General features: G+C 33.0%; 2 protein-coding genes across 2 annotated transcripts; both read right to left on the bottom strand.

The window, feature by feature from the left end:
- Window positions 1-4,936: 4,936 nt before the first annotated feature.
- Window positions 4,937-11,561, bottom strand: LOC127076512 (acid phosphatase 1). Its single transcript, XM_051018179.1, has 3 exons — window positions 11,165-11,561; window positions 5,398-5,610; window positions 4,937-5,270 (listed from the first exon to the last, which is right to left on the bottom strand). The coding sequence occupies exons 1-3, from the start codon at window positions 11,512-11,514 to the stop codon at window positions 5,093-5,095; spliced, it is 741 nt and encodes a 246-aa protein (XP_050874136.1). The 5' UTR covers window positions 11,515-11,561; the 3' UTR covers window positions 4,937-5,092.
- A 3,961-nt stretch (window positions 11,562-15,522) lies between these two features.
- LOC127138138 (uncharacterized) lies at window positions 15,523-16,275 on the bottom strand. Its single transcript, XM_051064537.1, has one exon. It carries the CDS (start codon window positions 16,273-16,275, stop codon window positions 15,523-15,525), a length of 753 nt encoding a protein of 250 aa, XP_050920494.1.
- Window positions 16,276-18,529: the final 2,254 nt, after the last annotated feature.

Genomic DNA, 18,529 nt, shown 5'->3' with positions numbered 1-18,529 from the left:
TAGAATTTTAGTTCATAAGTGGTATGAAAAGGATTAAGTTTGTGGTTTCTCTTGGAAGTGATCAAAATTTTAAGTTTGAGGTTGGGGTACTAGAGAAAATTGGTCAAAATTTCAAAAATTGTGAGAAAATAAGAAGTGGGAAAGACACTTCTTCAAAAAAAAATGAAAATAATTTAAAAGTGCATGATAAGGACCTCAATAGTAAAAGATCTAGTACCATCAAGAAGGAACAAAGGGGGTATAATAATAGAAGGAGAACTAGGCACCTAACTCCAAAGGTTTAAACCTACTTTCCCAAAAATTTCCTACATGAACATAAGCCAAGATACAATAAAAAAAGTCCTCAAATGTGTGTGTTTTAATTTATTTGATGAAATATATTAGAACATGATCAAGATAAGCATACAATATTTTGCATGTTAATTGAGAGATTAGCTTATCCATTGAGTGAGTCAAGGTGAAATGAGATATAGGTTGAGTACTCGTTAAAGTTTGAGGACGTTTTCCGAATTTACTTGATAAAAGTTGGAAGCTAGAATGATGGTCAGGTAAAGAAAAAATTATATGGTGGTGTTCAATTGTTATTGTACGACTTGTTTTCTGTTTGGAATGTGTAGTTGCATGCAAGTTACTTGAGGACAAACAACGATTCAAGTTTGGGGTTGTGATGACATCCCGTCATTGCATGATTTCGGCCAAAGAAACGGATCAAAACAAGTTAAAGAGGAGCAAGTTAAAGAAGTAACTCCAAAGAATAAGGAAAAAATAGCTAAGTATGAAGAAATAGGGACATAGTGAAAATCAGGTGCAAAAGGGAGCAAAAGCATGCAACCATTAGCATAATCTTGAGCAGCATCGCGTGCGTGGTAGAGATGTGCCAGCTGCATCGTGCGCCTGATGTAGGTCATCACGCGCGTTATGGCCCTTTTTTATGGGCTTTTCTGACACGTTCTGGTCCATTCCGAACGCTTTTTAAGGGGGGTTCCTACACTTTTTCAAGCATTACAGATTTCTACACAAGGAGTATGAGTTTACAACACCATAAGTGATTTTTAAGAGCATTGGAAGCCATTGGGGGGAAATCCTTCAAGGGAATTCATATGAAAATAATGTTAATTATTTTTTGTATTAGATTCTGAATTATGAGTAGCTAAACTCCTCTAGGTTAGGCTGTGTTTGATGAACCTGTTTCAATGTTGTTGGGAGACATGTTGATTTGACTTTGCACCAATATTTTGATTTATAATTCTATTCAATTGCTTCTTGTTCGTACTGCTCTTTATGAGATACTTTTTTATCTGATTTTGGACACATATGGAATACTGACCATTATTCTATGTGTTGGACCTAAGGAAATTGTCATGCTTACACTGGTTGACCAGGGATAGAAAACCCCGAGTAATGGCTGCTTACGCTAATGGACTGGGGATAGGAAAATCCGAGTAGTGATTAATGAGATATATTGCAAGAGATTGGTTATAGAGGTTTTGTTAATTTGGCGTGAGATTATAGTGGTAAGATTATTCATGTAAGGCATCGACCATCAACAATAGAGAAATAGGGGATTTTATACATAACCTGGCCGCTTTCATAATTTTGTCAGAACACTTATTTTATTTTCTCATTTCAAACTCGACCCCCCCCCCCCCCACACACACACACACATAATTTACTATTCTCTATGCATTATACACTTTTTGACTTGTTAAAAAATAGTCCATGTGGATTCAATATTTTATTACTGTGGCATTATCAGTACACTTTCCGAGAAGTAATTAGTTATCCATTTCTTGCATCCTATTTCCCCTTGAAGTTAATTTTTTGAATTCCTCGAGGCTCCATTGTTGAGTGTTTTTTGACTTTCTTCTATTACCTTATCGTTGACCTCTTAACTTTGCTAGTATCCCTATGTTTTTAACTAGTTTGTTGTTTCTTAGCATCCTTAGTGACTTCTTCTTCTCTTGGGGGATCCTCTACTTAAGTGGTAATTTGTTCTTCTGACTCCTTATCCTCCAAAGGTTAATTCAAACTTCCACCAAGGGAATGTAATCTAGATCATATGCAAATCTTTTCTCCTATGGCCTTCAAGGTCATGTCATCCTTAAAATTCTCTTTAACCTCCTTTCCAAACTCATTTTTATTTATTTTGCATTCTTCTGGTTTTTTGGATAACCATCCAAGGTCTTGTGGTCTTATCCTCAGATTCCTAACATTGTCTCTCTGAGTTTTTTCTTATATGCCCCTATTCTCTTTAACTTCAGTATGGGGAGCCTTTTATCGGAGCATCCACCTGTAGAGTGGCCAAATCTTCCGCAAGATAGGCATAAAATATGAATGCATTCATATTAAACTTTATAGTGACGACCTTTAATTGAGAACATAACAAGCATAAGTTTCATTAAATTCACTTGAATACACAGTCTCACGTATTTCCCTCTTACCCTAGATAGGATTTTCTTATCGACTTTAATCGTTTTCCCAATACGGACTGCCATGTACGAAAGCACACGATTGTCGTAGTATTCTATAGCTAAGCCTGAAACTCTAACTCATACCGCAAGTTCTTCAATAATATCTCCAGAAAGGAAGAAGTTTGTTCTCCAAGCTCTGATCGTTATCTAGTGATCATAAATCATCCAAGCTCCCTTCATGAGAGAGAATTCTTGAACTTCTTCTCTTATGAAGGTAATAAGATATAATTCCTTTCCAAGATGATTATGCCTTTTCGTGCCCACAGTTGTTGCAGCCTATTCTTCAGCACTCTGAAAATGATACGCCGCCCTAACATCTTAACAATAACCCCTTTCTTCCACGGTTGCGATATACAATGTTCTTCCTCCGGCGACAATATAATTTCAGGACATTCATAGTCGCCATATTTTCGTTCTTCAATTCTAAGGACTTTCTCACTTCCTTAGGTTCCCAAAAGTTCTCTTCGAGCCTTTCTTGGTATGAACGGATTCCACACTCTTCCATTTGTTCACTTGTGACCATACTTTTGTAATAAAAGAATTTCGCTTAAGAGTTATGCATTTCTTGATCTTAATGAGCATGGATCAATCCTATCGAGGGGTTAGGAAATAAAGAGCCCACCATCTCTTTATCTTTGACCTTCATGATGGTTCGGAGCTTCAGGTCATCTTCTTGCTCGTGGTTGTCGCGGTTTGCAGAGGCAACCCTTAGACTGGAGAAACTCATAGGTCGAGGAGGAAATGCAAGACGCGACTTCAAACTGCTATGCCCCCTCCGGTAATATCCCTGATCCGAAGATGAGTAATTTAAACCATCTGACTGGAGAACACCATCGTTGAAGCCGGAGAAATCCAACAAACAGGGGTCACGCCGGAACCCTAATCCCAAATCGTCAAACCCCTAGCATAGCCCCATTTGTTCATAATGGATAGAAAATTGAATACTAAATAATAAAAAACACAATTTCATATATATATATATATATATATATATATATATATATATATATATATATAATTATATATATATATATATATATATATATATTGACATCACCTAAAAGATGTATTTACGTGCACCATAATTGTAGTGTGGATATGTCAAACTAATTAGTACTTAACACAAGATTCATAATATAATTCTTTTGAAGTAAATTTTTTCACAATGATCTGGATCATGTTGTAATTATATATTGATGGAGCATGTCATATCTTAGACCACACTTATCAATCTTTGCAATGGATCTGGTTGAGGAATTGTGGTCTAAATATTATGCTAGAGAGCTGAACAACTACCTTTCGTGCTTTCAACACCTAAAATAACTTTCTCATAAAGTTATAATAGGTTTAAATTTGAGGGCAAGTAGACACATTGATTTCAAGTGTTACATCATAAAAACAACAATAACACAATACATAATTTTAACAACACAAACAACAACAAAATGCAACACATATTTTTAATAAGATAAACAAAAAAGGAAGTTCTAAAACCAAACTTGTTCTTACCCCAATCACATCTTGGGTTAAACTGTCCTACATAATCACCCATTCCTTTTGTAATATTTCCTCCATCCTCCCTTCTAGCCTCTCTCTTAGTTTCTTCTTCGGCTTCTCCCTCAACATATATTCAACTAATACTTCAATTTGTTTCTAGCGAATTTCTTCACTCTTTGAGAATGATCCGAAATAATGTCTCAAGTTGACGCCTCGTCCAATACCAAAGTTACGCCCACCTTGATCATTTGTTTTAATCGCTTGTACCAATATGTCATGGCGTTGTTATAGATAAAAGGCACTAACATTGATTTTTTCAATTAGTGAATCCTACAACACAAATAAAAGTTTATTACCAAAATGAATTACCTATAATTAATAATCTTTAAAAAAGAAAATTACTTACAATCTTCTCAAAAACTACAACTGTAGCCTCTGATATGAGCTCGCCTTTTGGTCTTTGTCATGCCCTATTCTATTTCTCATGGATTGATGGTTCAGATAGGATATGATCGAGGCTTAGCAAAAGATCTCAAAACTCTTGTTTTATCAGTCTTCTTTTTTCTTTAATCATTCTCTCCTACATTTTTTTATATCCTCCACGAGAAAATCTATGTGGAAAGATAATTTTAGTCCTAATTTCCTTTCCTCTTTGATCTTACACCTGATTTTTATGATCAGAAGGTGAACCTTATTGGTTTTAATAATAATAATAATAATAATAATAATAATAATAATAACAATAATAATAATAATATTAATAATAAATGTTATAGAATTAAAACTAAAGACATATTTTTATTTTATTTTAGAAAGTTGGCTCAATTAATGGTAAAAAAGAATAAACCTCTTAATTTAATTAGATTTTTTAGATTTTTTTTACTAAAAGTAGAATAGAAATTATATTTATATTAATTTGAAACTTTTTAAAATATTTGAACAAAGTTTGTCTTGTTTATAAATAAAAAATTATAGCATTATAAATTGTCTTGTTTATGTAATAAGCTAGAAAAAAGTTGAACAACATATACTTTTAACATTTTTTCTCTATAAAGGACACTAGTTAACATAAAAAATAACTAATATTTTAAAAATAAAAGTAGGTTCAAACATACATTAAGAAGTTAGGGAACAAAATACATAGGATTGGGAAGTTTGAATGTACGATTTCCAAAAGAGTATCCTTGGAGATCACTCCATTGATCCCCCACATTACCCCATATCCTATAACCTTCATCCTCCAAGTTCTTCCTTATATTTGATTTATATGTTACTGCACTTTGTCCTTTATATATATTTGTCCTGTCAAATATATCATAAAAACAAATTAAGAATAAAGATGATATAGTTTTATATAAATAAAGTCATGATATGATTAGATATAAGAATTAATATTTAAATAATACTAACACATATTCAAGGGGCTTACCTCATAATGAGTCGTTCATATCCAATGAATCCTTGATTATGCAAGTTGTCAATGGTAACTTGACCAAGTATCTCTTTATCTCTTCCAGTAAGGAGTATTACCTTAAATTCATTATCTATCAACTTGTTAAACAACTTTAATATTGGAGGAACTGCTGTGCACCATCCTCTCATTGCCCATGCCCTAAACGCTGCTGGGTCATATGGGTCACACCTATATAATATATTTCAGATCTATTAATTAGAATATTGTTCCAATATTCTTAATTGTTGGTTACACTTTTAAGTGCATACAAAGATTTTTTTTAACTCTTAAAGCAATGAACAACAATGACCTAATAATCATGAGAGTGTATAAACTTTAATGTTGCATACTCACCAAAAATCTTAAGCATTTGAAATATGGCCACTTCTTCAATACACCACTATTTAACTTATTTATAAACAATTTTAGACAAACTCCCTTGCATTATATTTAATTAGACTCTAATCAATTGAATATTCTACATTACTGTATTTTATCAATTAAATTTAGATTCGGACTTATTCCTACATGTAATTGTACCATTTCTTGTATAACAATTGATGAGATTAGAAGTTATAAGAATTTTATCAAGTTATCAGATTCTTAAAAGAATTAAATGATTAAATGATTAATATGCAGCTGTTAGATCCCAAATAATGTTAATGGATCCTCTCCCCAACATATTCAAAGTGTATTCATTACTTCTTCAGTAAGAAAGACAAATTATTTTTCCCTTGATGAATAAAATTTTCTAGCTTTTTCCAATAATTAGTCCTAAGGAAGAGGAAATTATATGTTTCGTGGAAAGAATATTTTAGGAGGTCGATCTTTCAATGGCAGAAGTAGAGGTAGCAGGATATGTACTCATTGTGGTATGAAAAATTACACCATTGACACTTGTTTAAAGAAGCATGGGTATCCCCCTCATTGACAATCACAACATGGTCACACAATAATGCCATCAATTCATCTTATGATAATCCTCAAGACCCTGATGCTCAATCTCTGAATCACATGAAGACCAGAATCAGGAACAATCCCCGTCTTCATTCAGTTTTACTCCTGATCAACATGAATCCCTCTTATCTTTACTTCAACAAGCATTTTCAACAAGTTCTCGTAGTGTTAATCGCATTACTACTCAACCTAAATTCACCTCATGTATTATATGCACTTTACCTCCTTAGTCACATGTGCATAATTTATCCTTGACACTGGTGCTACCGACATGTATGCTTTACTAGCCATTTCTTTACATGTTTGAAGAAGATACCACCCATTATGGTCAAACTTCCCAATGGTTCTCTAGTTACCACTGAATTTGCAGGAACCATTCTTTTTAATTCAAATTTTCGGTTGACAAATGTTCTCTACATGCCAAAATTTTCATTTAATCTCATATAAGTTCCAAAATTGACTCAAAACCTTGAATTCCAACTTATTTTTTATCATTCTACTCGTGTCATACAGGAATTTCACTCCAAGAAGATGATTGCTACAACTGATTTAAGAGGAGGGCTCTACATTCTCAATCAACCTCAAGTTGAAGTTCCTTTCAAACCACCTATTTCCAATAATACTCTTGTGAATTCATTCATTTGTCATCATACCATTTATAATAACTCTGTTAATAAGAATACTACTTTACATGGCACTAATTGTAATATTTGGCATTTGAGGCTCGGTTTCCCTTCACATGAAAATTGCTTGAAATACAAAAATCTTTTCCTTTTTTCTAAACCATGCATAGTATTTCCACTTGTGATGTGTGTTTTTATGCTAAGCAAAAGATATTGTCTTTTCCGCATAACAATCATAAGTCAGTTGATATATTTGATTTGACTCATATGGACATATGGGGCCCCTTGTCTATACCCTCCGTACAGGGCCACACATATTTTCTTAAAGTTGTAGATGATAAGAGTAGACATACATGGATTTTTCTCATGAAGAACAAATCTGAAATTTCCACTCTTGTTAAAAACCTTTATGTCTCTAGTTAAAACCCTGTTTAGCAAAAATATCAAGTGCATCAAATCTGATAATGGCAATGAATTTCTCCTCAAGTAATTCTATAGGATATCAGGCATTATACATCACACATCATGTGTTGCCACACCCAACAAAATGGCATAGTAGAGAGAAAACATCAACATGTCTTTGCCATCACTAGAGCACTTTTATTTCAAGCCAACTTACCAAAACTTTTCTGGTCTTATACTATTAATCATGCCATATACATCATAAATAGACTACCTATACCTTTCTTTCATAACAAGTCACCTATTCAAATTATAACCACCTACCTGACATCAAGCTTCTTAAAGTTTATGGCTCTCTATGTTTTGCTACAACATTACAAGTCAATAGGAAGAAGCTTGATTCTAGATCTAAGAAGTGCATATATATTGGCTTACAAATGGGTGTTAAGGGTCATATCTTGTTTGACTTACAATCCAAAGAAATTTCTCTCTATAGAGATTTCATTTTCTTTGAATCCATATTCCCTTACATACATTATGCACATACATAATCTACTACTTCTTCTTCTCATATTACATCATCTTCACATGACTCGTTGGATTTTCTCTTTATTCATGACTTTCCTAATCATGATACACTTATTACTCAAACTTACACCCCTAACCCTATTACTAATCATAATACACATATCAGTCACACACTTATCATATATGATATTTCTATCAATACACATTCTCATCCATCAGTTCATACACCTATTACTCCTCAACTTGTAATTGCACCTGGTATATCCTTTCAACCTATGAGATATTCTCGCATTAGTCATCCTCCTATGTTTCTAATTCAGGTGCATTTCCAACTTCTTCTGCAAGTAAGTATCTTTTATCCTCTTTATAATCCTATAATAACTTATTCATTCCTTATGCTCAATACATTCTCAACATGACTTCCATGATTGAACCAAAATCTTATGGGGGCTATCAAGGATATGAACTGGAGTAGAGTAATTCAAACTGAATTGCATGCCCTTATGAAGACAAGCACATTGAAACTTGTTTCCTTGCCCAAGCACAAAAAGGCCATTGGTTGTAGATGGGTTTTCAAACTCAAACTTCATTCCAATGGATTTGTAGAGAGAGATAAGGCTTGTTTGGTAGCTAAGGGTTTTACTCAAACTAGAGACCTTGACTATCTTGACACCTTCAGTCCAATTGTCAAAATGACAACCATCAGAATCTTCATGCCATATCAGTTGTTCATAATTGTCCCTTATTTCAGTTGGATATCAACATAGCTTTCTTCATGGTGATCTCCATGAAGAAGTATATATGCAGGTGCCAACTGGTCTTGATGTCCCTTAACCTGACATGGTGTGAAAACTTCAGAGGTCCTTATATGGCCTCAAACAAGCTAGTAGGTAGTGAAACACTAAGCTTGCTGGATTTTTAATGCAATTAGGTTATGTTCAGTCAAAATCTGAGTATTCCCTATACATTAAGTCTAATGGTGATCATCTCACAGTCATCCTTGTTTATGTAGATGGTTTAGTCTTAGGGGGGCCTGATATGGATGAAATCACTCATATTAAGACCCTATTGAATAACAAATTTAGCATCAAGGATTTAGGTGTAATCATGTATTTTCTTGGTTTTGAAGTAAGTAGATCAAAAGAAGGAATTGCCTTATGCCAAAGAAAGTATGTTCTTGACCTTTTGCAAGACACGAGCTTGAGTAGAGCCAAACCTTGCAACACTTCTATGAGACCTTACTTGCAGTTGCATAAAGAATCTGGGACAAGTCTATCTGATCCAACTGCATACAGGAGATTAATGGGCAAGCTTATGTACTTGACTCATTCAAGGCCAAAAATATCTTATGTTGTAAGTAAACTAAGTCAGTTCCTCAGCTCACCAGCAGATGCACACATGCTAGCAGGACTCCATTTACTCATATACCTCAAAGGTAGCCCAGGAAATGGTCTTGTTTTTAGTTCATCAACTAATCTCAAACTCAAAGGGTTTTCTGACTCAGGTTGGGGAGCATGCCCTGGCACGAGGAGATCAGCTACAGGCATATTCTTTTTTCTTGGAAAATCATTGATTAGATGGAAAAGCAAGAAGCAATATGTGGAAAATCACCAAGCTTTGGCCCAAGCAACATGTAAAGGACAATGGATTCTATATTTGCTGAAAGATTTTCACATATAGCATAATTCTCCAATCTTGATCTATTATGATAACAAGTCGGCTCTTCGTATAGCAGCAAATCCTATTTTTCATGAGAGAACCAAGTACATATAGATTGATTGTCATGTGGTTAAAGATAAGGTTCAAGCTGGGATACTCCATTTGCTTCCAGTCGCAACAAAGGAACAAGTAGCTGAGATTATGACAAAATTCTTACACATAGGTTCCTTTATTAATCTACAAAACAAGCTTGGAATGATTGACATATATTCAAGCTTGAGAGGGGATATTGAATGTAAAGAGATAGAAAAGAGAATTGAGATAATTTTCTAGTCAAGTTAACTCAAATATAGTTGAAACTATCATTAGTAACTAATTGTTTTTAGCTTAACTACTTTCAACTAGGCTGTTAGAAGTTGATTGTTCACTTCTAACCAATTGTAACTGATATAAATAGTGACTTACACTCATCACTTTGTAGATTTTGTATAACTTTTTCATTCAATCAATATATTGAGATTGTTCTTTCTTCTTCAATAGAGTTTTTAATTCTCCTTTCACAACAACAAATCGGTAATCAGAAGAAAAAAATTGACGTCATATCACAACCCCAAATATTAAGGGAGTGTTTGGATAATAGAACTTGTTAAGGTAATGTAATCTTAGAAGACGTTTAAATTATTTATATTTATGTTGTATTGTTTGTATAATAAGTGTAAAGAGTGTTGAAAATGACAAGACTTTATAAAAAGTACTTTCTATAAGTTAAATGTAGCTAATTTGACATATCACATAAAAATTAAGAACTTGTAATTAATTTTTTATTTAAGCCATATCAATCTCAAATCACTCCTTATAATTCTATAAAATTATGTAAATTGGTTCATATATGTTTTAAAAAAATCAATCCCTTATAAATTTGTAAATTAGTCTCTATTTTTTTTGGTTAATTGATCCTTGTTTGTCATGTTTTGAAATCAATCCGTTTTAGTTTTTCAAATGTCAAAATTATCACTTTGGATTACTTTCATTTTATATCTAGGTTTTATTCCAAAAGTTTAAAATTTTATAAAATATAACCCCCACAAAATTTATGAATATAAAATTTTATACTTTATTCGAACAAACAAAAATTATAAATGATGACAAAAGTACAATCCCGTTAATTTAATTGAAACTTTTTTTACTGTAAAATTCTAATTTTTTTAGAATATTCAATTACTTCGTTCAAACATATTATACAATATAAATAACATCGCATTTAAAGCATAAACAATATCACATCACCTAACTAACTCCACCATAAAAACAAAAACGTACTCACCCCTACATCTCTGAGAAAAGACAACTATTTTTTGTATCAAACAACAAATTGGATTGCAAGACCACTCGTATAAGAGATAAATATACTAATTATTATTTCCTACTTTCATTATTATTTCATTCGAGAAACTTCCATCCATATCACCCAACATAAATTCCTTTTCTTCTTATAAAAATTCAATAATATAGGTACTAATGACATTAATAATCAAACACACATAATTAAATAATGATTATGATAAAACACATACCCATAATTCTTGCTTTTGTAATAATAGATGTTGGAGATGCAAGTGTCATCAACATCTAAAATCCAAGCATCCTTGCCATCACCAACAATGGATATACCATTGACATAATCCAAAGCTTGTTCCATTATCAACTCCAAGTCCCTTTCATACTGTCCATGGATCAAGTAGTCTTCAACATATTGTGAACATTTATTAGGAACTGTTCTCCATGGAAGTTCATTGTTTGTCTCCACTGCCAATCTCCAACTCAAGCAAAAACTTGCATCAATTGTGCTTGGTTGTGATCTTATAGCAATCGCCTTGCACAACAATGCCAAAAAGAAAAGTACCGAAACCTCTCGTCGTGCCATAATTCTTTAGGATTCAGAAGGGTATAGAAGAAAGAATGTGTTTGCTTGAAAAAATTAATGGCTATATATATAATATTATATATTAGTGCATTTGTTAATTAACTGTTATTTTTTCATCTAAAATAAAAGGGATTTTGACATTTTGACATTGACATGAATATTTTTTATTTTGAAACCAAAGTGCTTGGAATAATTAAAGGCTAGTAGTGTCTAAGATTTCTTTTTACCTATATAGCTATGGACTTGTATCATGATCTACAAGGTGCGTTATTATGGTGCAGTAGAAACTATTAAATTTTGACAAGTAAATAACTAAAAAAAAACTTTAAATTTAATTGCTTGGATAAGGTATCTGAGGAAGATTCATAAAAAATAAATTGAATTTGATAGTTAGAATTTAGAACCGCAAGATTAATGAATAATGGAGAAAATAGAATACGAAAGGGAAAGAGAAATTGAAAGTGACAAGTTTATCGAGGATGAGAATATTTCGTTAACATTGACGAAGATGTCTCTAAAGTATTTATACAACATTACAATATCATTGAGGTTCGGGTTACATAAGTCAAATAACAGAAAAATAAAATTCTCGGACATGTAACTAGTTACACAAAACCCGTAACCGGTTACAATTGCTAAAACTAGAAAATAATAAATAGTGGTAACCGGTTGCTGGGTGTGCGTAACCGGTTGCAACAACTCCAGAAGCATTTTTTCTTCAACTTATTTGACTTATTTTGACACCTGTAATCGATTACACCCTTGTGTTAAATTGTTACGGCACTTGAATTACTCAAAAACTCTTAACACACCACCTTAATTCAAGTGTTACAAGTCTTTCATGCTCATGTTCATCTTCAACGTCTTGAACACATCATTTGTGAATCCCTTAGTCAACAAATCAGTCACTTGGGCTTCATTTCTACAATATCTCAATCTTAACCTTCCTTCACTAACAAGTTCCCTCGAGTACTGAAAACTCATCTCAATATGCTTACTCCTCTCATGTGCAATTGGGTTCTTAGCAAGATTAATCACGAAAATATTATCAACCAGGAGTGTAACAACCTCATCCTCATTGTTGCCCAGCTCCTTCAATAGATTCATAAGCCACATGTCTTGACACACACATAATGAAACGACAATATACTCTAACTCACAAGATAGGAGTAAAACTACATGTTCCTTCTTCGAACACCATGAGATTGGTGTTCCATATAACATAAAGATGTATGTAGTTGTAGACTTTCGATCATATTTATTTATGCACCAATTGGAATTGGTAAAACTTAGAAAATTGCATTTTATGCCTATATCCGTTGCGGAAAAGAGAATTTTGCAACCAATAGACCCTTTGACATATCTTAGGATCCTCTTGACTGCTTCAAAGTGAGACACCTTTGGTCTCTCCATGAATCTACTTACAATATTGTCACTAATCACAAAGTTCGGTCGAGTATTGCACAAATAGCGCAAGGATCCAATCAGCTTACTATACTGAGTTGGATCAACATCTTGCTCATCCTCACTCTTTGAAAATTGTAGCCTCGGCTCAGCCGGAGTAATGGCAGCATTACAATGCCCCCTTTCAAAATTTTACAATATCTCAAGTGCATTCCTTCATTGGTGCATGAGCATTCCTCTTTTGGACTTGTGGAACTCAATGCCAAAGAAGTATGTCATGAGGCTAAAGTCAGACATCTCAAATTCTTTCATAAGTTCACTCTTGAACTTAAAAATTCATTTTTCGCTACTGCCCATTATCAATAAGTCGTCTACATATATACAAAGGATAATCACTCATTCACTTGTATCCATCTTCATATACACGCCACGCTCGGATACACATTTCTTGAAGCCAACCTCCTTTTGGAAACCATCTATTCTTTTGTTCCAAGCTCTTGGATCTTGCTTCAAATCATATAACATTTTCTTCAACTTGTAGAACTTTAGCTCTTGGTTTCTCACAACAAAACCAGAGGGTTGTTCTACATACACCTCCTACGGTCCGTTCAAAAACGCAGATTTGACGCTCATTTGGTAGATGGGCCAATTATTATTATTCACAATACCAACAATTAGCCTAATGGTTTCAACTTTAGCTATCCGTGTGAATACCTCTTTAAAGTATATGTCTTATCTTTGCAAGAATCCCTTTGCAACTAATCGAGTCTTATGCTTGATCATTTCACCCTTGGGATTTGCTTTCACTTTGAGCACCCATCTCACACCAATTAGTTTCTTCCCATTCGATAGATCAACCAACTCCCAAGTATTGTTCTACTCAATAGATTTCAGCTCCTCTTTCATAGCAGAAATCCATTTTGGATCACTTAAAGTCTCTTCTATTTTAACGGATTTGGATTCGCCCATGAGTGCAAAATGGACAAAATTACCATCATCATTGACTTTGTTGTCTCGGAATAGCTCGCAATCTTGGATTCCTTGAGGCAAACTTCTTTGCCTTGTTTATCTTCTCACATTCTCTTCAATTCAGGCTTCGACAACGGGCGTTTCTACACCTCTAGTATCTGCAGAATTTGAATTTTCAATGCTGTAACTGATTATAGGTTGCTGCAGTGGCTTCATCTCGTCGAAAAATGACGTCTTGACTTATCACAACCCTCGTGTTTACTGCATCAAATAACTTGTAACCACTGGTAGAGTGATACCCTACAAGTATTATTATTTCTCCCTTATCACCCAACTTCTTTCTAAGCTACCCAAGAACATGTCGATACGCTACGAAACAAAAAACTCTCAAATGGTTCATATTAGGTTTGAAACCCGACCATGCTTCCTCCGGTGTTACCTTCTCAATCTTCTTTTTTCGACACCTATTCAACAAATAGGTAGTTATGGATGCCGTTTCTTTCCATAACTTTTTCAGCAATTATTTCCTCTTTAACATGCTTCTTACCATATTCATGATCGATTGATTCTTCCTTTTGACAATACCATTTTTTGTGGTGTATAAGGTGGTATAACCTCATGTGTAATCCCTTGTTGATCACAAAACCTCTCAAAGTCTTTTGAGACATATTCGCCTCCATCATTCATTTTGAGCACTTTGAGCTTGTGACTACTTTGCCTCTCAACCATGGACTTAAACTTCTTAAACACTTCAAATACATCATCATTTCTCTTGATTAGTTATGTCCATAAGTTTCTACTATGATCGTTGATTAATGTGACAAAATATTTATTGCCACCAATGGAATCTACTTGCATCGGTCCACACACATTTGAATACACCAACTCAAGGTGATTCTTGGTTCTACAACTTTCATCTTTGTTGAATTTACCCTTATGTTGCTTTGCTTGCACACATTCTTCACAAATTTTAGCCGTTATATTGATCAATGACAACCCCGTTACCATTTTGTTCATTTGCAAGTCTTTGAGATCTCAAAAACTGAGATGTCAAAGATGATAATGGCATATCCACTCTTCTCGGCTTGTCGTTGTAGCAAGACATATATGCTTCATATCCTTTAGTTATACCTTGAAAGTTTTATTGGTAGTCATAAGAGCTTTAAGGACCAAAACCCCGTTTGCATCCATAATGCACAACCACTTGTTTTCCATATGAATCTTGTAATCCTTCTCAAGCAATTGGCCAATACTTAGAAGGTTACATTTGATTCCTGGAATGTACAATATATTTTTGGTCAAGGAATATCCACCATCCCTTCTCGTAATCAAAACATCATCGATCCCATTGGCTGCTAGAGTGGTGTCATCTTCGAATGACACGTTGTTCTTCATGGCACGATTGATTTTAACAAACCATTCATTTCTCCATATCATATGAGTAGAATACCCGGAATCCAAATACCATTATTCCCTGCACTGGATTCCTTCTCTCACAGTTACCATAACATTTTCTTCTGCATGTAATCAATTACAACTTTCATGTAACCTATTACAACCTATTTTTGGCAGCATTCCCATAATTGTTGCTACTGTTGTCCTGCAGTCTACTGCTACTACATTTTCCTTCTCTGATCATGACCAAGAGTATATTCTCCTCATCAAACTCTTGTCTTGCAATCTTGGCTTTATCTTCTTGAGGTTCCTTCTTGTTTGCATTGCACTCTCTTGCAAAATGACTGAATCTTTGACACTTAAAGCACTGCTTCTTACTTTTATCAAACCTCTTTTTTCACCTCTAAAGTTGTCTTGACCATCATTTTTTTTGCAGCTTCTCTCACCCCTTTGAAAAGTCGAATTTTTGGAACTTTGGGACTTTCTTCCATAAATTTTTTGAAAATTCCCTTTACTCTTCATGTGCCATTTTCCTTTCAATCTCTTGTCCTTCTCGTTGAACTGAGCTTGCCATGAGATCACTGTCTTTGCCTTATTATTATTTCTCCCCTCCATCATTTTCTCATGAGCCTCAAGAGATCTTTGCAACTTCTCTTTGCTCATTGTCACAAAATCCTTTGATTCCTCAATCGCTACAACAACATTGTCAAATCTTGGCATTAAAGAACGTAAGATTTTTGCGACAACATACTGCCCCATGAATGTTTCTCCACATGCCTTCACTTGAATCACTAATTGAGTGATTCTTGTTGTGAAATCTTTGATTGTATCATTTACCTCCATTTGAATCAATTCAAGTTGTTGAAGTTTGTGAGTTTGTAATCTCACCACCTTCGCCTTGTCAGCCCATGTGTATGCCTTCTCTAAGATTTCCCATGTTTGCTTTGACGATTCGCATTCACCAACTTTCTCAAAGTTGTCACCATCCAACATTGATGAATCAGAAACATTGCCTTGAAATCTTTCTTCTTATCTTTCTCATGCGTTGCTCATTGTGCATCCGTTGAATCTTCGACAAGGTGACTCACCTCATTCTTGATCACTTCAAGAACATCTTGATAGTCAAACAACACTTTTATTTGTTTTGCACCATTTGTCGTAATTCCTCGCTTCAATGATGGATAGGTTTGCAGGGATTCTTTCATTGGATTCAGAATTCATGTTGCACACTAGGTGTTTGGGGATTAGAATCAGACTCTTAGATGCCAAATGTTAGAACTTAAAACCATAAGATTAGTGAATAATGGAGAAATTAGAGTGTGAAAGGAAAAGAGGAATTGCGAGAGAGAAATTGATTAAGGGTGAGGATATTTCATTAACATTGATGAGGATGCCTCCAAGACATTTATACAACATTACAATATGATTGAGACTCTAGTTACATAAGTCAAATAAGAGAAAAACAAAATTCTCGAATCTCTAACCGGTTACACAAAATCTATAATCGACTACAATTGCTAAAACCAAAAGATAACAAACAGCGGTAACCGGTTACTACGTATGCGTAATCGGTTGCAATAACTCCAAAAGTATTTTCTCTTCAGCTTATTTAATTTATTTTAACACATTTAACTTATTTTAACACATGTAACCAGTTACTCTCCATATTGACCGATGAGAAAATTTGAATTACTCAAAAACTCTTTAACATATATTTTAAACGAATATTAAAAATAAAAGAAAGAGTGAAAAATAAATTTCATAAATAAAAAAGATAGTAAAAATAATGTGTTTCTTACACTAAAAAAATTAATTGAGCAGTTAAATCACTATCCATCACAAAACTTAATGTGGTGTGGTTGGCTATCTTGCTGGTTCATTTTGTTTTGCTAAATTGAATTGAGGGTCGCTAGTTCAAACACTCAGACTCTAAATTACTAAACTTTGTAAATCATAATTAATTAATCTCATCAAAAATTAACAATTAGCTTAAAAGAATTTACTATTAATATATCTAAACAAATAAATTAAAAAAAACGAAAATTCATTTGAAATTAAAATGTTAGAATAGTTTAAAAATCAAAATTCATTAGAAATTTCAACTAGTTTATACAAAGATACTCTTATTTATATTATGAGAGACATTTATAGTTAGTCACAATTTAACAAATACAAAATAAAACAAAATAATTTTTTTATTTAATTACGATCTAATCTGATTAATTAATTAATTAATTAATATATATATATATATATATATATATATATATATATATATATATATATATATATATATATATATATATATATATATATATATATATGAAATCACTAAAAAAATGCCTCAATTAACCATTTATGTCCATTACTATATGCTTATTCATAATGAACAGGGCGGACAGGCCTTATGGGCGTGCGAGGTGTGCCACCGTACAGGGCCTCAAAAATTTGGGGGTCTCAAATATTAAAAATACATTAAATATTTATTATATAGATTGTTTATTAAATATATGTAAGATGTTTATGTATTGGCCTGATGGAAGTGTATTAATGTTTTTTGATGGTCATGACCTGAATTCGATTCTACCATAATCTTGTTCAAGACTAAAATATTATATTTTTAAAATCATTTTTTATTATTACTTAAATGCAACTCATATTCAATAATTATATTTTATATATAAAAAAGTTTCTAACGTACATATAAATAATAAATTTTTATTATATTGAAGAAAATATAGGTTGCTTAAAGATAAAATTTAAATAAATTTATAAAAAGTAACATATTTTATCTTATCGTTGATTTTTATAGAGATGATTTAAACCGTTGATCGATCACCCACCATCTATATTCATATATCAAACAAATACAATAATGTTAAATATAAAAAGGTGTATTGAAAAAATTCAAATCTTACATTATTTAAAGATAAAATCTGAAAAGAATTTATAAAAATAGTGATCACCTATAGTTTACTTCCATACATTAAGTCTAACAATACTAAATCTAGTAGAATTTGAATTTACAGCGTTAACAATTGATCTGATTATGAGTTGCATCACCATCTCATTCTTTTCTCTTAAGTGGAATAATGAGAAGCTTGATAATGTTGCTCCTATTCAAGGTTTGCGATAAGGTGACCATGTGTATCCTTACTTATTCATTTATGGTATAGAAAAATTGACTCTTCTTATTCATGAAAAAATATAATATAATAACGTGACCATGTGTATCCTTACTTATTCA

This window comes from Lathyrus oleraceus, chromosome 4 (assembly GCF_024323335.1).
Source record: "Lathyrus oleraceus cultivar Zhongwan6 chromosome 4, CAAS_Psat_ZW6_1.0, whole genome shotgun sequence".
Classification (NCBI taxonomy): Eukaryota; Viridiplantae; Streptophyta; class Magnoliopsida; order Fabales; family Fabaceae; genus Lathyrus; species Lathyrus oleraceus.
The sequence above is the reverse complement of the archived record's forward strand: the minus strand, read 5'-3'. Positions and strand labels throughout refer to the sequence as shown.

Excerpts from the sequence above, each read along its gene's own strand:
- LOC127076512 (XM_051018179.1), bottom strand. The coding sequence starts at position 11,514 with ATGGCACGACGAGAGGTTTCGGTACTTTTCTTTTTGGCATTGTTGTGC. Across the intron at positions 5,611-11,164 it reads TACAAAAGCAAGAATTATGG|GTGTGACCCATATGACCCAG; the intron begins GTATGTGTTTTA and ends TATATTATATAG. Across the intron at positions 5,271-5,397 it reads TATGAACGACTCATTATGAG|GACAAATATATATAAAGGAC; the intron begins GTAAGCCCCTTG and ends TATATTTGACAG.
- LOC127138138 (XM_051064537.1), bottom strand. The coding sequence starts at position 16,275 with ATGTTGGATGGTGACAACTTTGAGAAAGTTGGTGAATGCGAATCGTCA.